The sequence below is a fragment of the Oratosquilla oratoria genome, chromosome 6, assembly GCF_046742065.1.
Source record: "Oratosquilla oratoria isolate Oo_2021 chromosome 6, ASM4674206v1, whole genome shotgun sequence".
Classification (NCBI taxonomy): domain Eukaryota; kingdom Metazoa; phylum Arthropoda; class Malacostraca; order Stomatopoda; family Squillidae; genus Oratosquilla; species Oratosquilla oratoria.
The window spans coordinates 34,001,998-34,022,061 of record NC_134782.1 but is presented as its reverse complement, the minus strand read 5'-3'; the positions used below and the strand labels follow the sequence as shown (position 1 = coordinate 34,022,061).

Sequence of the window (20,064 nt, the reverse complement as noted above, 5' to 3'; positions counted from 1 at the left end):
TGAGCAGCTGAGATGGGATTGGTGAAAAGGGTGGTGGGGGAAGTGAAATGGGTGGGAATAGGTACATGTCTCTAGCTTAGCCACCTCCCTTATAAGGGGGAAAAAGCTCTTGGTATATACATGAATGTACATATAATTCATAATAATTATTGCCTCAATTTTCACTGACTGGAAACCCACAGCCCCATAGTGGCTGGCACTGGTCCTTGGGCTGTGTGGTGGTTCCAGCTCCAAATCTTAGTGTACTGGTTTGTGTTGGTGAGTGTAGTACACGTGAAGTGGATCCATATATGGCACATGTTGCATCTGATGGATGTGAATGAAAAGTTTATTGGTTTTGTGCATGCTGGACATGTGTATGGATCTGAGTTAGTTTCTATGTCTCCAACTACTACAAGGAGATATGAGAGGGTAAGCACTAAGGTTACAGACCTCCTTATGTGATTTGGTTTAATGTAGTGAACTCCCCTTATCAGAGGGCTACAACAGTGCCCCCTACAGAGGACTTTGTAGCATGAAATTTAATGAACCATTTTTTGTCCAACTTGCTTGTGGCAGGGTTCGAACCACCATCACCTCAAACTCTGTTACAAGTAGCAACACTCTAACCTGCCCTGCCAGTGAGCATCCACAAATCCTAATCTATAACATTAATGTACTTTTATTTCACTTTTTTTGCCTTCATAAACACAAAACTAATACACACTCACCTTCAAGTCTCGGTGCATTAGATGATTATCGTGAACATATTCCACCGCTTTTACAATGTCATTAAAAATAGAATATATCTTGAGCTGACGGTTGTTGTTCTGTTTGAGCCAGTCCCGTAAACTTTCCTTCTGACACAGCTCCATCTGGATGTACAGTAGAGTTCTTGGTTTTGGAACTGGCACCTTTCGGAGTCGAACATCTTCATTGGAGTCACTTTTACACTCCTCGTTCAAACTGAGGGTAGTGGGTCTTCGTTTTCTTTTCTGAAACTTTATCCCGCTACTTTCACTTACTGTCCTTCCATATTCTTTTCGCCACTGAAGGTCACCATTTTTATTTTCATTACCCTGACTAGATTTGTCTTTGCTATTCTCAGGCAAGGTCTGCCCTGAATTACTGGTAGTTTCTTCTCCATTCTCAAACACTATGGAGAAGCTTTGAGCATCAGTACTTTCTTCAGATTGTCTAGAATTTTTTTTATCACAGTCATTAGAGTTGCTATTTACACACACATTACTTCTACTAGAAGTGTCTTCATTTGTGTTTTCAAAAACAATGTCAAATGAATTATTAGATGTATTTGAATTTTCTCCCGTGATACTGTCTTCTTTGCCACTACACAAGTCTTGTAAGTTAGTATCAAAGGAGTTGTTTTCACTCTGCACTCGAGACACTTCTTCAGAGCTCCACTGAGACTCTGAGTTATCAGCTGAGGACTTAGGGTCAGTGTTCCATTCTGTCATTCCAAGAGGTAAGTGAAAATCACTTGGGAAAAGAGGAGGACTCAAATGACTTAAATTTGTGGCCCCCTTATCCAGCCCATTTTGCTCAGCTGCAACTGTTTTATTTTCAAATAATCCTGGATTTAACTGAAGTCCAAAAGCTTCATCATCCATTTCACTAACATCAATATTACCAGGATATTCTTCATTCCCTTCCTCCTCCTCTTCTTCTTCTTCTTCCTCCTCCTCCACTTCAGGAGAGAACACTGAACTGGAGACTATATCCCTGAGGGCCACAAAAATATATGATTAAACTTGTATTCATCATTTAAATTGCATTTTCTATATACACCCAAATCCACTATATGGACTATCTATATGCCAAGGAGTCTTCCCCCTTACCAGGGAGGTAGCCAAGTAAAAAGGCATATACCCACTCCCATCCATTCCACTACCATCTACCACACTTTCTCACCTCTCATCTTAGTTCCTCATGGATGATGGGTCACCCTAGTATCCCACCCACTGCCCACGATATGGTACTGTACCTTAATATCTAGCTTTATCTTTTATCTATCTATATAACAAAAGGTTTCTTCCCTCTCACAAGGGAGGCAGTCGGCTAAAACATCTCATCACTACCATCTATTAACCTTTCCTTTTTTTCTTTTGCAAGGAGCTGACAACCTGTTACAACTCCTCTTCCTTCTGTTAACTGGTGACTCAGAAACTGATCTTAGCAAAAAAGACCTGCGGAAAGGTCCAAGGACTAAAACTAGTTACTGTGGGGGTGCAGTTTTCACACGCGTGAAACTTGAGGCAGCAACTGTCATCATTATTGTAGGGCACAGTTAACAAAGGAAGGAGAGGTTATGGAAAAATGAAAAAAGCATATTGAAGAATGGCTCAATGTGAACAAAGATGGGAAAGTTGAAACATCAACACTTAAAAAAAAACTGGAGTGAAAAGCAGTTAGTCCCCTGGGGAAGTAAATCCTGGGGTCCTCCCATGATACATTAGCCCAGATCTCTCTAGCAGGAGAACCATGGACCTTAGGCCATGGCCACTGGTTTTGCCCTGAAGTCACCCATTGAAGAGATCTTTGTTGTTCTCTGAATGGGACGTGTACAGCAATGTAGAATGAGATACTCTGTGTCTTCTGTGAGGTGGTTGTACTTAGGTTGGGGTCTGTTTCCTACCTATTCCCAACTCCTGATTGACCCTCATTTATTTAAATATTTTCTCACCCTTTCTTCCACCAGGCATCTGAAGTGTCTAACCAACCATGGGGTGGCGTCTCCAACCAGCTGTTGTAGTAGCGCACAATGTTGGTGTGATTAAGTTTGGCCAAAGCCCGAACTTCTCTTTTGACTCTTTCTGCTGATGATTCTCTGAGGAGCAAAGGAATATATACAATCGACTTGAAAATCTTAAATATAAAATAACTTTAATATCCTCATGCAACTTACACATCTAAAATCTTCCACCAACATCAAACAACAAATTCTTACAAAAGTGAACACACATGATCACAAAACAAAGGAGGCACCCTAAATAAATAAACAAATAAGTATGTAAATAAATAAATTATAATCTAAGGTTTGTTATATACATATATCAAAGGCTTTTTCCCACTTACAAGGGAGATAGGCAAAAATCAAAGGCATAAAACCCACTCCCACCCACTGCATCCCCACATACTCCACTACCATTCACCTTCCTCCCTCCCTTTTATCTTGACTCCTCCTGGATGACAGGTCATCCCTGCATCTCACCACCTGCCCTGGGTCAGAAGCAGTGTTGCAAGATACAGCACATCCACAACAAGGCCACTTCATTAAATTGGTGAGCCCCACCTCTCCGTCCCCTCATGTGAAAATAGAGAAGATGGGGCAAAATCCCTTTGGGCTGCATCAATTTATTTTTCACACATTTCCCTCACCACCCATCCCCAACCCACTCCCCATCATGTATCACAGCATCATCCATACACAACCATTCTCCATTCACCCCTATCTTCCGTTCTCTCCTGTCCTTCCTCAACAGACATTTCCCTTTCCCCTTATTATATTTTAGTAAACTCATACGCACTTGGCAGGTAAGGGAATTCTCTTGACAGCATATTCAACTTCATCCAGCCGGTTGCGAACTTGGAATACCACTCCAAATCCTCCGCGTCCTAGACAGTGAAGTGCTTCAAAGTCAGTCAAATATCTGCAATAGTATACACATTGATAAGAATATTCAACTCTCTTCAGAAGGTACATAACACAAATATACATAAAAATCAATACACTGTATCCATATTAGTGGGTCTAATGATGGGTACCTGCAAATTGTTCCGAAGAATACAAACTCTTCGGTACTCCTTACCCAAGGATACGCGGCGCGTTTCTACCGCTAACACTGTGTGTGCTTGAAAACACCTCACTCCGAGGGTCTGGGCAACCATTATCCTCAGTAAGGGGCCCTCCTGGGGCAAGGGGGCCCCCCCTCCCCCCACAAGGGTAGGAGGGTAGAAGCTCCATTGTCTAAGCGGTAGCGATCGAGTCAACATCTCTCACAGTCCGGCTTACACTGAAGTTCAGTTCGGGGACCGTATTCCCCGCTCCCGTGCTTGTATCAGGAAAAATTAATTTCCTGCGCCAAACCCGACAACGTTCGATTGTCTCGAATGAAAGGCACGCACTCTGCATCGGCCTTCTACACCCTTCCAACGGCGTCCTTTGTGTGGAACGTCCTGCATCGCCGCCTTCCCCCTGCTTGGAAGCGCTTGAGACCCCTGTTCCCTCCCTTTATCCCTCTCTTTAATCTCCACCGGGTATTCTCCGCTTCTCTGTAAGTATGGAATCTGGTCCTAGTGTTGTTGTTCGCGATAGCATGTGTGCCTTTGCCCGCGGTGAATTTCGCTGCCGGGCTATTCTCCCACCGACAACTGTGGACCCACACTCTTGGTGTATCCATTGTCGGAATCTGGAATGTTCCCCTTCATCCCCGTGTACTACGTGCGCTCAATGGGGTGATAAGCAGTGGTCCACGTATTTTCATGCTCACCGGAAGGTGCAGCCACGGGTCAAAGTACGCGGGCAAGGAAGATGGCTTCCCCCCTCACCCGACACAAAGAGAAGGCATGCTACGTCGGCGGAGGACGCGGGCAGTTGTCTCCCCCCTCCTAAGCGTAGTAAACGGAAAGGTTGTACAATAGCCGCCCCGAGTCAGTCTCAGGCTAAGTTGTCTCCTGTTCCTGCCCACAGGGTGGTTAGCTTCGACGGGCACGCGCCTCTGACCCCCGCGAACTACCCCCTGGGTACGAGATTTTTCCCGGATGCGTCCGCCGGCCCCGCGATGCTACCTGGCAGCTCCACCCCCCCACGGACAAAGGAACCCAGTTCGGAGATTCGGAGCGCGTCAGCTTCTTCTCCTTCTCGGGTGACCCCCAGTCCTTCCACCTATCGTCAGACGAGCCGGGTCATCACCGGAACCCTTTCTATGCCCGGTGGGCAGGAAGCCCGAGGTGTACCCACACGCGCGTTCGTCGTAGGTGACTCAGCTTCGTCCAGAGGAGGCAGTCTCCCCTTGGCGTCTCCCGGACCATCCGCACCCAGGCGGGACTCTCCAAGAGGACATTCCCCGGACCTCCTCCCCACTCTCTGTTCACTCGTCACTACGTTGAAGGAACAGATGGAGGCCCAACGGGAATTTTTCCGCGCTTCTCAAGCGCGGTTCGTGCACCGCACGGAAGCTCGTGAGGAGTCTCCGCCCCCCAGGGCCCCCCTCGACCAGCTTCCACTTGCTCAGCCCCCCCCTGAACCCATCAGTGACGAGGATGGTAGCGTGCGGTTCCTCTCTGCCCGTGCCGACCCCTCCTACCGACGATGTCCACAGCGCCGTAGGGGGGGGGGGCACGCTCCCTTTCCCCTCCCGTTTCCCAGTCGGAATCCTCGATGGTGGTCCCACCTTCCTTCTCGGACGTCCTCGCGAGGGTTCGGAGGGCGAATCGACTGGGCCCCCCGAAAGAAGAGGAAGCCACATTCGAGTCTGACATCTTCATGACGGCCAACTCTCAGAAAGCCCAGCCTACTCCCCTCCACCTTCCATGGAGTACGCAGACGGCGAGAGCCATGGCCCAGGCCTCCGACGCTCTCGCAACAAGGACGACCGAGAAGGCGCGTTGGCTTCCGGTCCCATTGGAACACCAGAAGCGCTTCTACACCCCATCGGGGTCAACCCTCAGAGCAGCCTCGATCCCGGCGAGGTTACCAGAGCTGGTTAAGGCGGACACCGAGTCGCTGCGCAGACGAAACGTCCTCCTCTCCGGCAGGGAAGTCAGCGACCACATTCATTCACTGGCTCTGTCCCTGGCGGTGAACTCCTGGCTAGAACGCCTCCTTGCCTCGGCGAGGGAGTTCTTACCCGAACTACAACCCCAGGAAGAATGCGACCTCCAGGCTTTTTTGGCAAGCGCGAGCAGAGCCCTGAAGCATCAGGCTTCCTGTCTCTCAACGTCCTGGGCCAACTTCGAGTCCCGCAGGAGAGACACCATCCTCGGGGACCCCAGTGACCCCCTCCTCAGGGAGATTTATGCTCCTTTGAGGAGGGCCCCCCTGCTCACCCACACGCTGATTCCCCCGGATGTGGTGGACTCGGCAATCACTAGCACCAACCAGTTGCTACACAACAGAGCCATCGAGAGAACAGCCGTCTCTAGCTCGAGGCCAAGGACCACCCCCACATCGACCCCTCGGTCCTTTCAGACGCAGAGGCAGCCTTTTCGTCTCCCTAAGCGGGAAGACGGGCCCCCTCCCCATTCGAAGTCCAAAGCCCAGACAGGAAAGCCCCGCCCCTTCCCCAATAGAGAACAGGGGCGCAAACATCATAGAGGCTCTGGACCCCAACGCAGGAAATTCTAGGAACTCGCCTGCCCTCCCGCACAGGATAGGAGGTTGCCTCTCTCTCTACTGGAGAGAATGGGAGGCTGCCGGGGCGGAGGACTGGACCATCCAGGTTATCAAGGCAGGCTATCGTCTTCCTTTTCACACCATCCCCAGCCTCTCCCCCTATCCCATCCAAGTCAGCAACTACCATCCGGACTCGGATCGCGGGCGGGCCCTAGTGGAGGAAATCTCCACTCTGCTCCAGAAAGGAGCACTCGAGGAAGTCTCAACTCCGGACCCGGGGTTCTACTCGAGGCTATTCCTAGTACCAAAGGCTACAGGGGGGTGGAGACCTGTCATCGATCTGTCTCCTCTCAACAAGTTCCTTTCCCTGACGAAGTTCCGGATGGACACCCCAGAGGCCGTGAGGGCGTCTATCAGCGAAGGGGACTTCATGGTGTCCCTGGACCTCCAGGACGCATATTTCCAAATACCTGTGCATCCCTCATCCCGAAAATTCCTCTGCTTCGTCCACAAGGGCACCACCTTTCAATTCACCTGCCTATGCTTCGGCCTCTCCACAGCACCCCAAGTCTTCACCAGAGTGTTCAAACTCGTCTCAGCGTGGTCCCACTCCAGAGGGATTCGCCTACTCCGTTACCTGGACGATTGGCTGATCCTGGCACACTCCGCCCAGCTATGCCGCGACCACCTGGGGACGGTCCTAGCTTTCATCCGCAAATTGGGCTCCATGGTCAACCAGACAAAGTCAGATTTCATTCCAAGACAGAGAGTCACGTACCTGGGTATGGTTCTGGACTCTTCCCTCATGCAGGCATTCCCAGTACAGAAGCGAATCCAGAATCTCTCTTCTCTCGTCGTGCAGGCACTATCGACCGGGTTCCTCACGGCCAAACAGTGCCAAGTCCTCCTGGGCCACATGGCCTCCGTCGAGAGGTTAATACCCAGGAGCAGACTGAGAATGCGACCCCTACAGTGGCTCCTCAAGTCCCAGTGGTCCCCGCTAAGGGGAAACACCCGTCAACACATCACCCTTACCAGAGAGGTCAAGCATTCTCTTCTCTGGTGGAAGGACCCGTGCAACCTGCTCGTGGGGATGCCCCTCGGCCCATCTCCCCCCGAAGTCCTCCTCTTCTCCGATGCCTCCAAGGAGGGCTGGGGGGCCCACCTCAACGACGATCACGTCAGCGGTTCCTGGTCCACGGTCAAGCAGACAGCCCATATCAACTGGCTAGAATTGAAAGCGGTACTGCTGGCTCTCCGTCACTTCTCGGGTCAAATCTCGGGGAAAGTTGTGGGCATCATGTCGGACAATTCCTCGGTAGTAGCCTACCTGAACAAGCAGGGGGGCACAGTCTCCCAGGACCTCTGCCATCTCACTATGGAGATCCTCCTATTAGCCGAGAACCTCCAAGTGGCACTCAGAGCTTGCTACATCCCAGGGAAGAAGAATGTCTGGGCGGACCACCTCAGCAGAAGGAGTCAGGTAATCAGCACGGAGTGGTCCCTCCATCCGGAAGTGGCGACCTTCCTCATCAACAAATGGGGCTCCCCTCTGGTGGACCTTTTCGCCACCAGATGGAACCACCAGCTCCCGGTGTATTTCAGCCCTCTCCCGGATCCGCTGGCAGCGGGAGAGGATGCTCTTCTGCAAAGCTGGGACAACCTCGACACCTACGTTTTCCCACCGTTTCCCTTGCTCCAGAAGGTGCTCCAGAGAGTACGAACCGCATCCAACCTTCGGATGACTTTGATCGCTCCCTGGTGGCCGGAAGCCCCATGGTTTCCAGACGCCCTCGAGCTAGCAGTGGAGGAGCCCCTGGCCCTTCAGGGAAGACCCGACCTTCTACATCAACCAGTCAACGGGGCCTGGCACAAGAACCCGTCAGCCCTGGCGCTTCACGCGTTCAGACTATGGTCCGGATCCTCCTAGAGAAGGGTTTCCCCAAAGAAGTGGCAGAAGACATGTCCTCCCCTATTCGCTCTTCCTCAGCTGCCCTTTATTAAGGGAAGTGGAATGCTTTTGCAGGATGGTGCCACTCCCGAGCAATAGCCCCAGAGCAAGCCACCATTCCTCTGATTGCCTCCTTCTTCCACTTCCTCCGGAAGTCCAAGAAGATCTCCCTCTCGGCAGTGCAGGGCTATAGGGCAGCTCTTAATCAGGTGTTTTCTCTGAAGGGCATGGATCTAGCCCTGTCTCCAGAAATTTCCATGCTCTTCAGACATTTCAGAAAATCATGCCCCCCCAGGGAGATCACTTCTCCTCCATGGGATGTGGCATTAGTCCTCAACGCTCTGCGGGGCCCCCCTTACGAACCCCTCCGAGATGCTAATTTCAAGGACCTCACCTTGAAGACAGTTTTTCTCTTGGCCCTGGCGTCTTCCAAGAGGGTCGGGGAGTTGCATGCCATCTCTTATCGAGTCGCCCACTCGAAAGGATGGCAAGAGGTCTCCTTCACTTTTCTGCCCCAATTCGTTGCCAAAAACCAGGATCCGGCCAAAGCCGACCCTAGATTCTGGTCCTTTAGTATTCCTTCCTTGGACGACTTTGTAGGGGGCGAACATGCAGAAATGGTCCTATGCCCGGTACGTGCTATCCGGACCTACCTCAAGAGGACGAAGCATCTTAGACCAGACTTGCCAAGACTGTTCGTCTCTACCAGGGGTACACCCAAGCCCGTCACTAAGACTTCCATTTCTTACTGGATCAAGGAAGTCATCCGCAGGGCCTACGCCTCGAGCCCCACGGATTACCCTGGAGCAAAAGCTCATGACCTCAGGGCAATAGGGCCCTCCCTAGTCTTCCGAAAGAATCGGTCAGTCAACCAGGTCCTTCAAGCAGGTATATGGAAGTCCCAGACTACGTTCACTTCCTTTTACCTCAAAGATGTCATGTGGGAATCCTTAGGGACCTTCTCTCTAGGCCCCATAGTGGCCGCCCAAGAAGTCCTGAGATAACATACCCCGTACCAATGGCACACAGCCAACCCTGAAGCCTCATCCAAGTTCTGGATCGGCAACCACGGGGATACCTATCTCAAGTCCTTCTCATACTCCTACATTCCCTTACCTCACCGAGGGCTCTCAAGCATTCCAAGGGAATCAGTTCGAGCCCTACAAGGGGTACAAAGTGAGTATGCCCTCTCTGTCTCCACTCTGGGAACAGATCCAGGTGCCCTTCACAGTTTCGGAGAATGTATAAGGGTCTGGTCAACGTAGATCTTAGCACTCTACATTTTCTCCTTACAAGGGTTTCCCAGGCTAGACAAATACTTCCTTCCCCTCTAAGTCCAAGTCTCCTTGGGTAAGGAGTACCGAAGAGTTTGTATTCTTCGGAACAAATGTAATTTTCGCAGGAAAATTAATTTTTCCCTGATACAAACCTGAGGTACTCCTTACCTCTAATGGCCCTCCTCATCCACCCCGCTAGTAGTTCCTTCTCCCTGGCCTGTCAACCCTCGTGACTAATTTCATACCTGGCTCAGACAATGGAGCTTCTACCCTCCTACCCTTGTGGGGGGAGGGGGGGCCCCCTTGCCCCAGGAGGGCCCCTTACTGAGGATAATGGTTGCCCAGACCCTCGGAGTGAGGTGTTTTCAAGCACACACAGTGTTAGCGGTAGAAACGCGCCGCGTATCCTTGGGTAAGGAGTACCTCAGGTTTGTATCAGGGGAAAATTAATTTTCCTGCGAAAATTACATTTTTTTTTAAACTTTAATCTCTATCTAGAAGTGCAGCCCCTGACACTTGGTCTCTGGAACTAGCCCAAGATTTCTCTCTACTTCATCTTTGTTTTTCTTCTACTCTGGCAATTGACAAATGCTCCCCTCCTCCTACTATTATAAGCCAGTGACAGAAATGTTGTTTTAATACAACACAAAAAATAGTCCAATGTTTCTTCCCACAAAGATCTATGGTCGGGCCCAAGGACCACTGCCAACTTCTGTAATGCTGTGAGTTTTCAGTCAGTAAAACTCTCAAGGTGGAGGTAGGAATGGGTGACAGCTGGATGGATGGATGGATGGATGGAGAGAGAAAGACAAATGATGGGTAAGGATGAGTTTGAAACAGCAGGATTGAATGCACCATTCTTACATGATCAAACTCTCAAATCACCTTCTTTTACTTGAACACAATGGGATATGAAATTCTTATTCACATACATACATATACTTAAAGGCCCTTCCCCCCTTATAAGAGGGGTGGCTAAGAAAAGGCATACACCCATCCTTCATACATTCCATGTTCACACTCTTCTAACCTGGAAGTAAATCCTGGGGTCTTCTCCGAATCTTGTATTGGTGAAGGACTTGGTTCCTCTGCAGTTTCTGAACTTGGATTTCTAGGCATTTCCAGTGGTGGGAGAGGATTTGGATCTACCCCTAGGCCACGGATGATATTGGCAACCTGTAGTATAAAAAATAAATAAATAAATAAATAAATAAATAAATAACAATAATAATAATCATAACTCTCACCACTTCATTATATGACAACTGCCCCCTCATCCATGCATGAATTTACAGAGAACACAGGAAGAAACTCTGAGTCATGATAATTTATCATCCATTCACAACCACTCTCCACTCACACATATATGTCTTACTCTCTCCCTTCCCTGTTTGGCAGACACTCCTTGTACTCAAGGCCCATTTCACTACATCTATTCCATTCTTGGTCTTCTCCTCAAGTTCACTCCATCCACCTCTGCCTTCCACACTCATTTTGCTAGTTTTTCTTCACTCATGCTTTCCATATACCCAAACTTACTGTGGGATTGTTTTGCAAAATGTTGTTCAACATTTGCTGCACCATCCTGACAGCCTGTCTTGTTAAATGTCGACGCATGCGGATCAGGACGTACCGAATGACAAGCATATGTAACAAAGCATAACAGGCAAACACTCCCGCTAGTTTCAGCCACATCTCAGGCCTGTAAAAATTACAAGTACAAATGAAATAAGAGCAACTTTACCTTCTTAACTATCAAATGAAACACATGAATTAATATGTGCCAACAGCACTGCATGGGGCAGAGACATGGAACATAAGGGAGAGTATAAATGTGTTTGAGATTAAGTATCTGGGAAGTATGGCAGGGGTTACAAGGTTGGATAGAATGAGAAATGGGCAGGTGAGGAGGTGAGGAGAGTAGGGGTGGAAAAGGAGATGGGAGACAGGGTTGATGAAAGAGTATTGGGATGGTTTGGACATGAAAAGAATGAGTGAAGAAAGATTAGTAAAAGAAGTGTGGAAGGCAGAGGTGGATGGAGTGAACATGAGGGAATGACCAAGGATGGATGGGGTAAAAAGGGCACTGAGGAAGAGGGGCATGACTCTTGAGGAAGGAAGGGAGAAGGCAGAAGATAGGGGTGAAAGGAGAATGGCTGTGTATGGATAATACTGTGATGCATGGGAGTCAGTGGGAGATAGGGGGAATGGTTATGTGTGAATAATATTTTGAAACAACCCAAAGGGATTTCTCCCTGTCTTCAATGTTACTGCATGAGGGGATTGGGGGGGGGGGGGGGGAGTTACCAATTAAATGAAACAGCCTTGCTGTTGATGTGCTGTGTCTTTCTGCATTGCTCATGACCCAGGGCAATGGGTGAGATGCAGGGATGACCCATCATCCAGGAGTCAAGATGAAATGGGTGGAAGTGGAATTATGCCTTTTGACTTTGGCTGCCTCCCTTGTAAGGGGGGAAAAGCTATTGTTATATGTATGTACAAACACAATGGCAAGTAAATAGTACCACTATAGCTTTAAAATCCATTTGATTGGTTATTTTTTTCAAGAATCTACTTATCCTAACTTCTTTAAGTAATGCATACATACATATATCAAGGGCTTTTTCCCCCCCTTAAAAGGGAGGTAGCCAGTCAAAAGGCATAAATCCATGCCCACTCATTTCATCCCCACCCACTCTACTCATATTCACCACCACTCCCTCCCTCCCTCTTGGCTCCTCCTGGATGACGGGTCATCCCTGTATCTTTACATAATAAAGGGTACAATTCAAAGTTAAAAAAATAAAAAAAAAATTATCTTGATGTAATCTAACTATATGTTCTTTTAACTCTGCAGAGACAATGACCCACAAAAAGACACTCCCTTTTAATGCTGATGACCCCATCAAGAACAAACTGCCACCCCTACCTGAAGGTGTGGTTCCACGTTACCTGGAAACCTTAAGAGACCTGAGGTAGCAGACTGATTGATACACTGTCCTTTAGCCATGGCATTTATCCTATATTTTCAAATGACTCCTAAAATGTCTTAACCACTTTGGTACGGTGATGCCTACATGAGGCATGAGTGGGTACATGAGGATGCTGGCATCTGCATCATACATACATACAAGGGAGGTAGCTAAAAAGAAAAAGGCATAAAAACCATTCTCACCCATTCCATCCCTAAATACACTCCACTCTCCTCTGCCCTCTACCCTCCCTCTTATCTTGGCACCTCCTGGATGACGGGTCATCCCTGCATCTTGTCCACTGCCCTGGGTCAGAGGCAGTACCGCAAGACACAGCACATCCACAGCAAGGCCGCTTCATTAAATCAGCGACCCCCCCTCTCCGTCCCTCCATGTAGAAAAGGAGAAGACGGGGAGAAATCCCTTTGGGCTGTGTCAAAATTTTCCCACACATACTACTTCACCCCCCATCCCCCCACCCATTCCACCTCATGCATCACAACATCATCCATATACAACCATTCTCCATTCACCCCTGTCTTCTGTCCTCTCCCGTCCTTCCTCAACAGAGATTCCCCTTCCCCAGAGCCCCTTTCACCCCATCCATCCATCTCATCCTAGGTCGCCCACTCCTGTTCAATCCCTCCACATCTGCCTTCCATACCTCTTTTACTAGCCTTTCTTCACTCATTCTTTCCATGTGTCCAAACCATCCCAATACTCTTTCATCAACCCTATCTCCCAACTCCCTTACCTCCCATGTTCTCCTCCTCACCTCCTCATTTCTCACTCTATCTAGCCTAGTAACCCCTATCATACTTCTCAGACACCTCATCTCAAACACATTCAAACTCCTTCTCTCTTCCTCTCTTATGTTCCATGTTTCTGCCCCATACAGTGCTGTTGGCACAATCACTCCTTCATACAGTCTCCTCTTAGCCTCAATTCCCAAATGTCTATTCCTCATTACACATTTTAGTCCACCAAGGAATTTACTCGCTTCTCTCAATCTACATTCTACCTCCACCTTCACTCCACCCTTTCCAGCCACATTCGCACCCAAGTATCTAAAACTATCTACTTCCTCCAGTCGCTCTCCCTTAATGCTCACTTCCAGTCTGCTGCGACTTTCACCACTAGTACATCTCATCACCTTACTTTTACCCACATTTATCTTCAACTTTCTTCTACCACACACTCTCCCAAACTCTGTCACCAACTTCCTCAATCCATCCTCTGATCCTGCTACAAGCACAGCGTCGTCTGCAAACAACAGTTGGCTCACCTCACACTTTTCTCCATTTTCTTTAACCATCTCCAATCCCTCACCCACCACCTTTGCATTTACCTCTCGCACTACCCCATCCATGTATAAGTTGAATAGCCTGGGCAACATTACACATACCTGACGAAGTCCCACCTTTACCTTGAACCACTCACTCTCTCCATTTCTAATCCTGACACATGCTCTACTACTCTTGTAAAAACTCTTGACAGCTCCTAGAAGCTTTCCTCCTATCCCGTATATCTACAAAACCTCCCAAAGTGCCTTTCTGTCTACCCTGTCATAAGCCTTTTCCAGATCCATAAAAGCCTAAAAAACATCCTTACCTTTTTCTATAGCTTTCTCACATATCTGTCTTACCACAAAAATCTGACCTACGCAACCTCTACCTGTCCTAAATTCACAGTTCCTCACCAATTACTCTCCCTGTTCCTCTCCTAATCCTCTCAATCAAGATCCTCCCATAAGCCTTCCCAACTACACTTAAGCTAATCCCTCTGAAGCTACTACACTCACACTTGTCCCCTTTTCCCTTGTAAAGTGGCACTATACAGGCACTCCACCAGTCCTCTGGCACTTTACCCTCTCTCCAGCACACATTAACTAACCTCACCAGCCAGTCCACTATCACTATACCTCCTTTTTTTTTTAGACATTCTGCATGGCATCCATCCAGACCAGGTGCCTTACCTCCTCTCATCATCTTAACAACTGCCTTCACTTCATCCTTCCTTATTTCTCCTCCATTTTCCTCACTCATCACTCATTTTCTTAGCATTTCCCACTACAGCTATCTTTCCCTCCCTATCCTCCTTCATATTTAGCAACTCCCTAAAATACTCTGCCCATCTTCCCCTTACTGCCTTCTCTTCCATTATCATCTCTCCATCTGCACCTTTTACCTTTTCTTCTCTACTTGATTCACCTCCTCTTCCTCTCTTAATTTCTTTCCAAGACATCTTTTTATTACTTTCAAAATTTTCTGTCATACTCTTACCCCATTTCACATATGCTCTCCTCTTTGCCTCCTTTACCTTGTGCTTTACTTCTCTTTTCTTTTCTTTGTACCTCTCATATGACTCCCTCGTCCTATTTTGTAACCAATCTGTGAAAGCTCGCTTCTTCTCTTCTACAACCTTCTTTGTTTCCTCATCCCACCATTCACTACCTTTCCTTCTATTTCCTCCAATCCTTCTTGTTCCACACACCATCTTTGCACACTTTGTGACTCCCTCCTTGAACCATCCCCATTCCTCCTCCACTCCTAGTTCTACTCTATCCTTCACTCCCTTCCACTCCTCTCTCAGCTTCTACTCCTTCTCCTTTTCCTTTTCATTTAAAGAGTTCACTTTAAGCACCTCCCTACCTTTTGTCCTTTTCCTCTTTCTCCATCTATCCTCCTCTCTTAACTTACCCTCCACCAAAAAATTATCTGATATTCCCCACTCTCTCCCATTAGAACATGTACATCCTTAACTCTTCCTATTATACTCCTATCTACCACTACATAGTCCATCAATGCTCTATCTACCACCCTTCCATCCATCACCCTCTCCCATGTGTACTTATACTTGACTTTCTTCCGAAACACTGTATTTACTATCATCAACTCTCTTTCCAGACACATCTCCACCATCAACTCTCCATTACAATTCTTTCCTGGAACTCCACATTTCCCAACCACTCCGTCAATTGGTTCATTTCCTATCCTAGCGTTAAGGTCTCCCAATACTACTACACTGACATTCCTCCCTAATCCCTCTATGGACTCATTTAAATCTATTCAAAAAGCCTCCCTTTCTTCTACACTCTTTTCACTACCAGGCCCATATGCACTTACAAAAACCCACATCTCCTTTACCAGTTTCACCTTCATCCACATTATCCTTGAGGGAACCTCCTTCCACTCCAATACACGTTAACCTCTTCAGTACGGGCCAAAATCTCGTGGGCAGCATTAGCTGCCAGATATACGATGTGTCGTAATAATACTCGCATCATAAAATATAGTCACCGCTTATATCGATCATTCTCTCTTTCACCCATGAATTTTGATAACCATAGAAAATATGATGAAGACAGTTTAGAGAGTATGTCATTATGCAGGGGCAACTACAATAAATATAATCAAGACGTCGATATGGCAGACTCGCGTATCCACTTGCTCCTCATGCCGCCTACGTATGCGGCACCGTATGGAAGGGGTTAACTATCACTTCACTTACTAGTATTGCCACCCCTTCTCTTCCTCGCCCTCTCTTCCCTCCTGACAGCCTCCCAATTACACTCCCAAACTCACATTTGCCCTTCCCTCTTAACTTAGTTTCACTCAAAGCCAACATATCCATCTTTCTTCTCATTATAACATACTACTTATCTCTTCCCTTTTACTCTCACCTGTATCACATCCACGCACATTAAAAGACCCAAACCATAGGGTGCTGGTTGGAAAACTTCTAGACCCTCTTATGCCTTTACATTTTTTTAGGAATGTCCCCTGTGGGGCTACAGGGAGAAGGATGCCTGGTCCCAATCCCTGTCCCATTTTTCTCGCCTCTTACGATCCATGTGGGAATACTTGGTGGCAGTACTCACCACCACCACAGGGTAGGCAAAACAAGGAAATGAAATTCAGAGAAATGGTACAGGGCAGCAACAAGGGGTTGGGGGACAGCATAATGGAGGGACAGTAGCAGTATATTAAAAGTTTCATCATTTCTCTGTGAGCAGAGTCCTCCTCTATCATAGACAAAATGATGTGCGGCTCTGGTCCATAGGGGCGCCCCATATAGACCCTCAAGTATCAAGTGTATGCTACTTTGCCATAACAACATGCAGCCAATACCCCAGATGGGGTATTGATTATATATATATTTTGCAGTTGTTCATGAGTTACCCCCAGATTCTGTGAACTGGTTTGATCACATTTTCTGTGTTTATTATTACTCAAAGTAAAAGAGAACAAGTAATACAGCAGTGATTTTATATTTTATAATGCATGTAGTGTGATGCAGTGTACCCGTGTACTTTGTTTATTATTACTCAGAGTAAAAGAGAACAAGTAATACAGTAGTGACTTTATATTTCATAATGCATGTAGTGTGATGCAGTGCACTCATTCTCTTTTACTCTGAGTAATAATAAACACAGAAAACGTGATCAAACCAGTTCACAGAATACAGGGGTAACTCATGTACTACAAAAAGAATGTTTAATCAAGACACCAATGCCGGCATCCTTGTGTACCCACTCACGCCTCATGACACCTACTTAGGCATCATTATACTGAAGTGGAAAAAAAAAAAGCACAAGCTTTTCAGGCAAATCTTCAAGGTTGAGTCTATCTATAGACCAAGGGCTTCTTTGCCCTTATATAGAAGGAGGCTAAGTCACAGACATACACCCACTCCCACCCATCACCCATGTTACCATCTCATCTTTGCTCCTTGTGGATGAAGGGTCATCCCTGTCTCCTGCCCACTACTTGGGTCAGAAACAATGCAACAAGACACAGTACATCAACAGCAAGGTCACTTCACTCAACTGACAACCCCCTCTCTATCCTCTCATGCTGGAAAATAGAGATGTAAGGGAAAAATCTATCCAGGCTGCATCAAAGTATCATCAATACACAGCCATCCTCCACTCACCCATATACCCTGCTTTCTCTCTTCCTTGTTCAACAGTCTCTTGCTCAAAGCCCCTTTCACTCCCTCCATCCATAACCTAAAACATTTTCAAGGATGAGTAATGAAAATAATTACTTTCTCCATAAAACCAAGCTCAAGCTAAACTTCTCTATGCAAAAACAACAATATTTACCCAACATGGAAGCACACATGGTAAATATGATTGGCCACATCTAGAATTGATTCCTCCTCCTCTAAGCGTGGGTCTTCCTGGCTTTTGGAGTTATGCCACACATCACTGTCGTTCAGGGTGACGACCACGTCATCACCATACAGGTAATATCCATTGTCTGTTTGCAATAGTACATATCAAAAATAAATTATTCATAATAAAGGCACAGGAAATATTAAAAATACCACTTCCCAAAATCAGAAAAATGTTCACAGTACAATCCAATTGGTGTGTAAAGCCAATTCATTGTTGTTATATCCTAAATCATTCAGCAACTAATTCTATCTATATACTAAGGGCTTTTCCCCCCTTACAAGGGAGGTAGCCAAGTCAAAAGGCAAGTAACCACTCCCACCCATTTCACTTATGTCCACCACCCTTTCCACCCTCTCATTTAAGCTCCTTAGCTTTCATCTTAGCAACTAATTCTACAATCTCAAAAATCCAAAGAGAAGCAATGTTGCAGAGGAGCGAGGAAATAGTTATACAGTAAGTCCTCGTTATACGGTACATATGCGTTCCTGAAAACCTTACCGCAAATTGAAATTACTGTATACCGAACCCATTATAACATGTAATACAGGTAAACGTCGACTTACAATGGCCGCGACTTACGATTGTTCGACTTTACGATGACGACGACGATATGATATATTTAACCCCTTCCATACGGTGCCGCACACGTAGGCGTCATGAGGAGCAAGTGGATTCGCGACGCTGCCATTTCGACGTCTTGATTATATTTATTGTAGTCGCCCCTGTGTTTTTACATTCTCTCAAATGTGCCCTGAATCCCATTCTCTGTGGTTTTCAAAATTCGCGGGTGAAAGAGAGAACGATCGATTTCAGTATCTCTGGTGATTAATATACAGGTAGGTTAGGTACAGTGACCACGGAACAGAGTGATACACAAATTGGGGATCGACTTACGATGAAATCGTCTTACGATGGATCTATCGGAACCTAATGCCATCGTAAGTCGACGTTTACCTGTAATAGGATATGGCAGATGTACCTTCTCCCTGCTCTTTCCTCTTCAAAATATCTAGCGGATACCGTATCTGTGAATTCTCTTACCATAAATAGAATTGAGGGTAGTAATTACCAAATACCGTAACTGTGAATTTACTGGATAAAGAATTACCGTATAAGGAGGACTCACTGTATTCTGACAACACCATCTACACCAAATAATATTTTTAATTTTATTCTGGCTGCCACCAGGCCATTTTACTCATCTCTGCAGAACACCTTCAGCAGTGAAGAAGAAGGTGAGGAGCCTATTCCAGGTGACACATACCTGTGACCAAAAGAGTCACTTTTGCTCTATGGATTTGGACTATTGGGGTAGATAAAGTCACTACTGGAAATTGGAAAGGATTGTGGGATTCACACCCACAGCTAAGCCAATGTAAGACAAGCATGCTTCCAATTATATCACCAGTACACTGAGTAGTGAAGAAATTACAATTAACCCATTCTATACTGGGTAGCACTTGTCTTTGCAGCAAACTGCTGTTAATGTAGTGGTTAAATCTCTCTACATTTCATTTAATATCCCAAGGGGTATTCATTTTTGCCTATGGAAGACTGATTGATTACCACCATGATCAATTACTTGTTTGCACAGGAAACCTCAGTGAAATGAATGCCCTTTTTGGTCTAAATTCCACCATCATATAATGAAAATTGTTTCAATAAGCCACAAATCTTTAGGTCTGCCAATAGTGTTGGGATTAAAACTATACTACATTACTCAAGACCAATTTTAAGTATAAAAGCCACAAGCTAACCACCTACTTCAGCTAAATAATATGCATCTCTTATTACTGGTAAGGACAGCCTATTATACTAATTCTTTCTCTAAGTCTTCTAGATCACAACTAGATGATAAGAGCCTCACCAAACCAGCCCAGACCAAGAGTGTCATCAAGCAGAAGGGAGGCCATTAGCATGCACATGCCAGCTTCAGAAGCATAAGTAACATCATTAGAACCTTGTTCACAAAAATCTTATTTAAAATATGCCATGATATGAATTTGCAGTGACACATATCTTTGTGAGTTATGATAAATTTCTCTTAAGAAAATCATAAATTTCTTTATTGAATGACTACTTACACATCACTTGTGCACTTTAAACATTAAATGTGTATGATTTAAAATACTTAAGAACATAAGAATGGAAGCGACTCCAAGAGACCATAAGGCCTACACTAAGCAGTTCCATGTACACTACCACCTATCATCTCCATCCACACAATTATCTAACCTTCTCTTAAAAAAAAAATATATATATATATGTGTATATAAATATATATATATATATATATATATATATGAATATATATATATATATATATGTATATATATATATACAGACGCTCC

At 46.3% G+C, this 20,064-nt stretch overlaps 1 protein-coding gene across 1 annotated transcript in view; it reads right to left on the bottom strand.

Annotated features, from left to right (window-relative positions):
• Positions 1 to 20,064, bottom strand: part of LOC143026377 (eukaryotic translation initiation factor 2-alpha kinase-like) — a gene marked incomplete in the record, with an annotated part of 71,710 nt that overhangs the window by 22,350 nt on the left and 29,296 nt on the right. Inside the window, 6 exon segments of the mRNA XM_076186645.1 lie at positions 711 to 1,719; positions 2,681 to 2,824; positions 3,525 to 3,647; positions 10,590 to 10,735; positions 11,099 to 11,261; positions 17,639 to 17,795. Of these exon segments, the coding sequence (XP_076042760.1) occupies positions 711 to 1,719; positions 2,681 to 2,824; positions 3,525 to 3,647; positions 10,590 to 10,735; positions 11,099 to 11,261; positions 17,639 to 17,795 (1,742 nt within the window).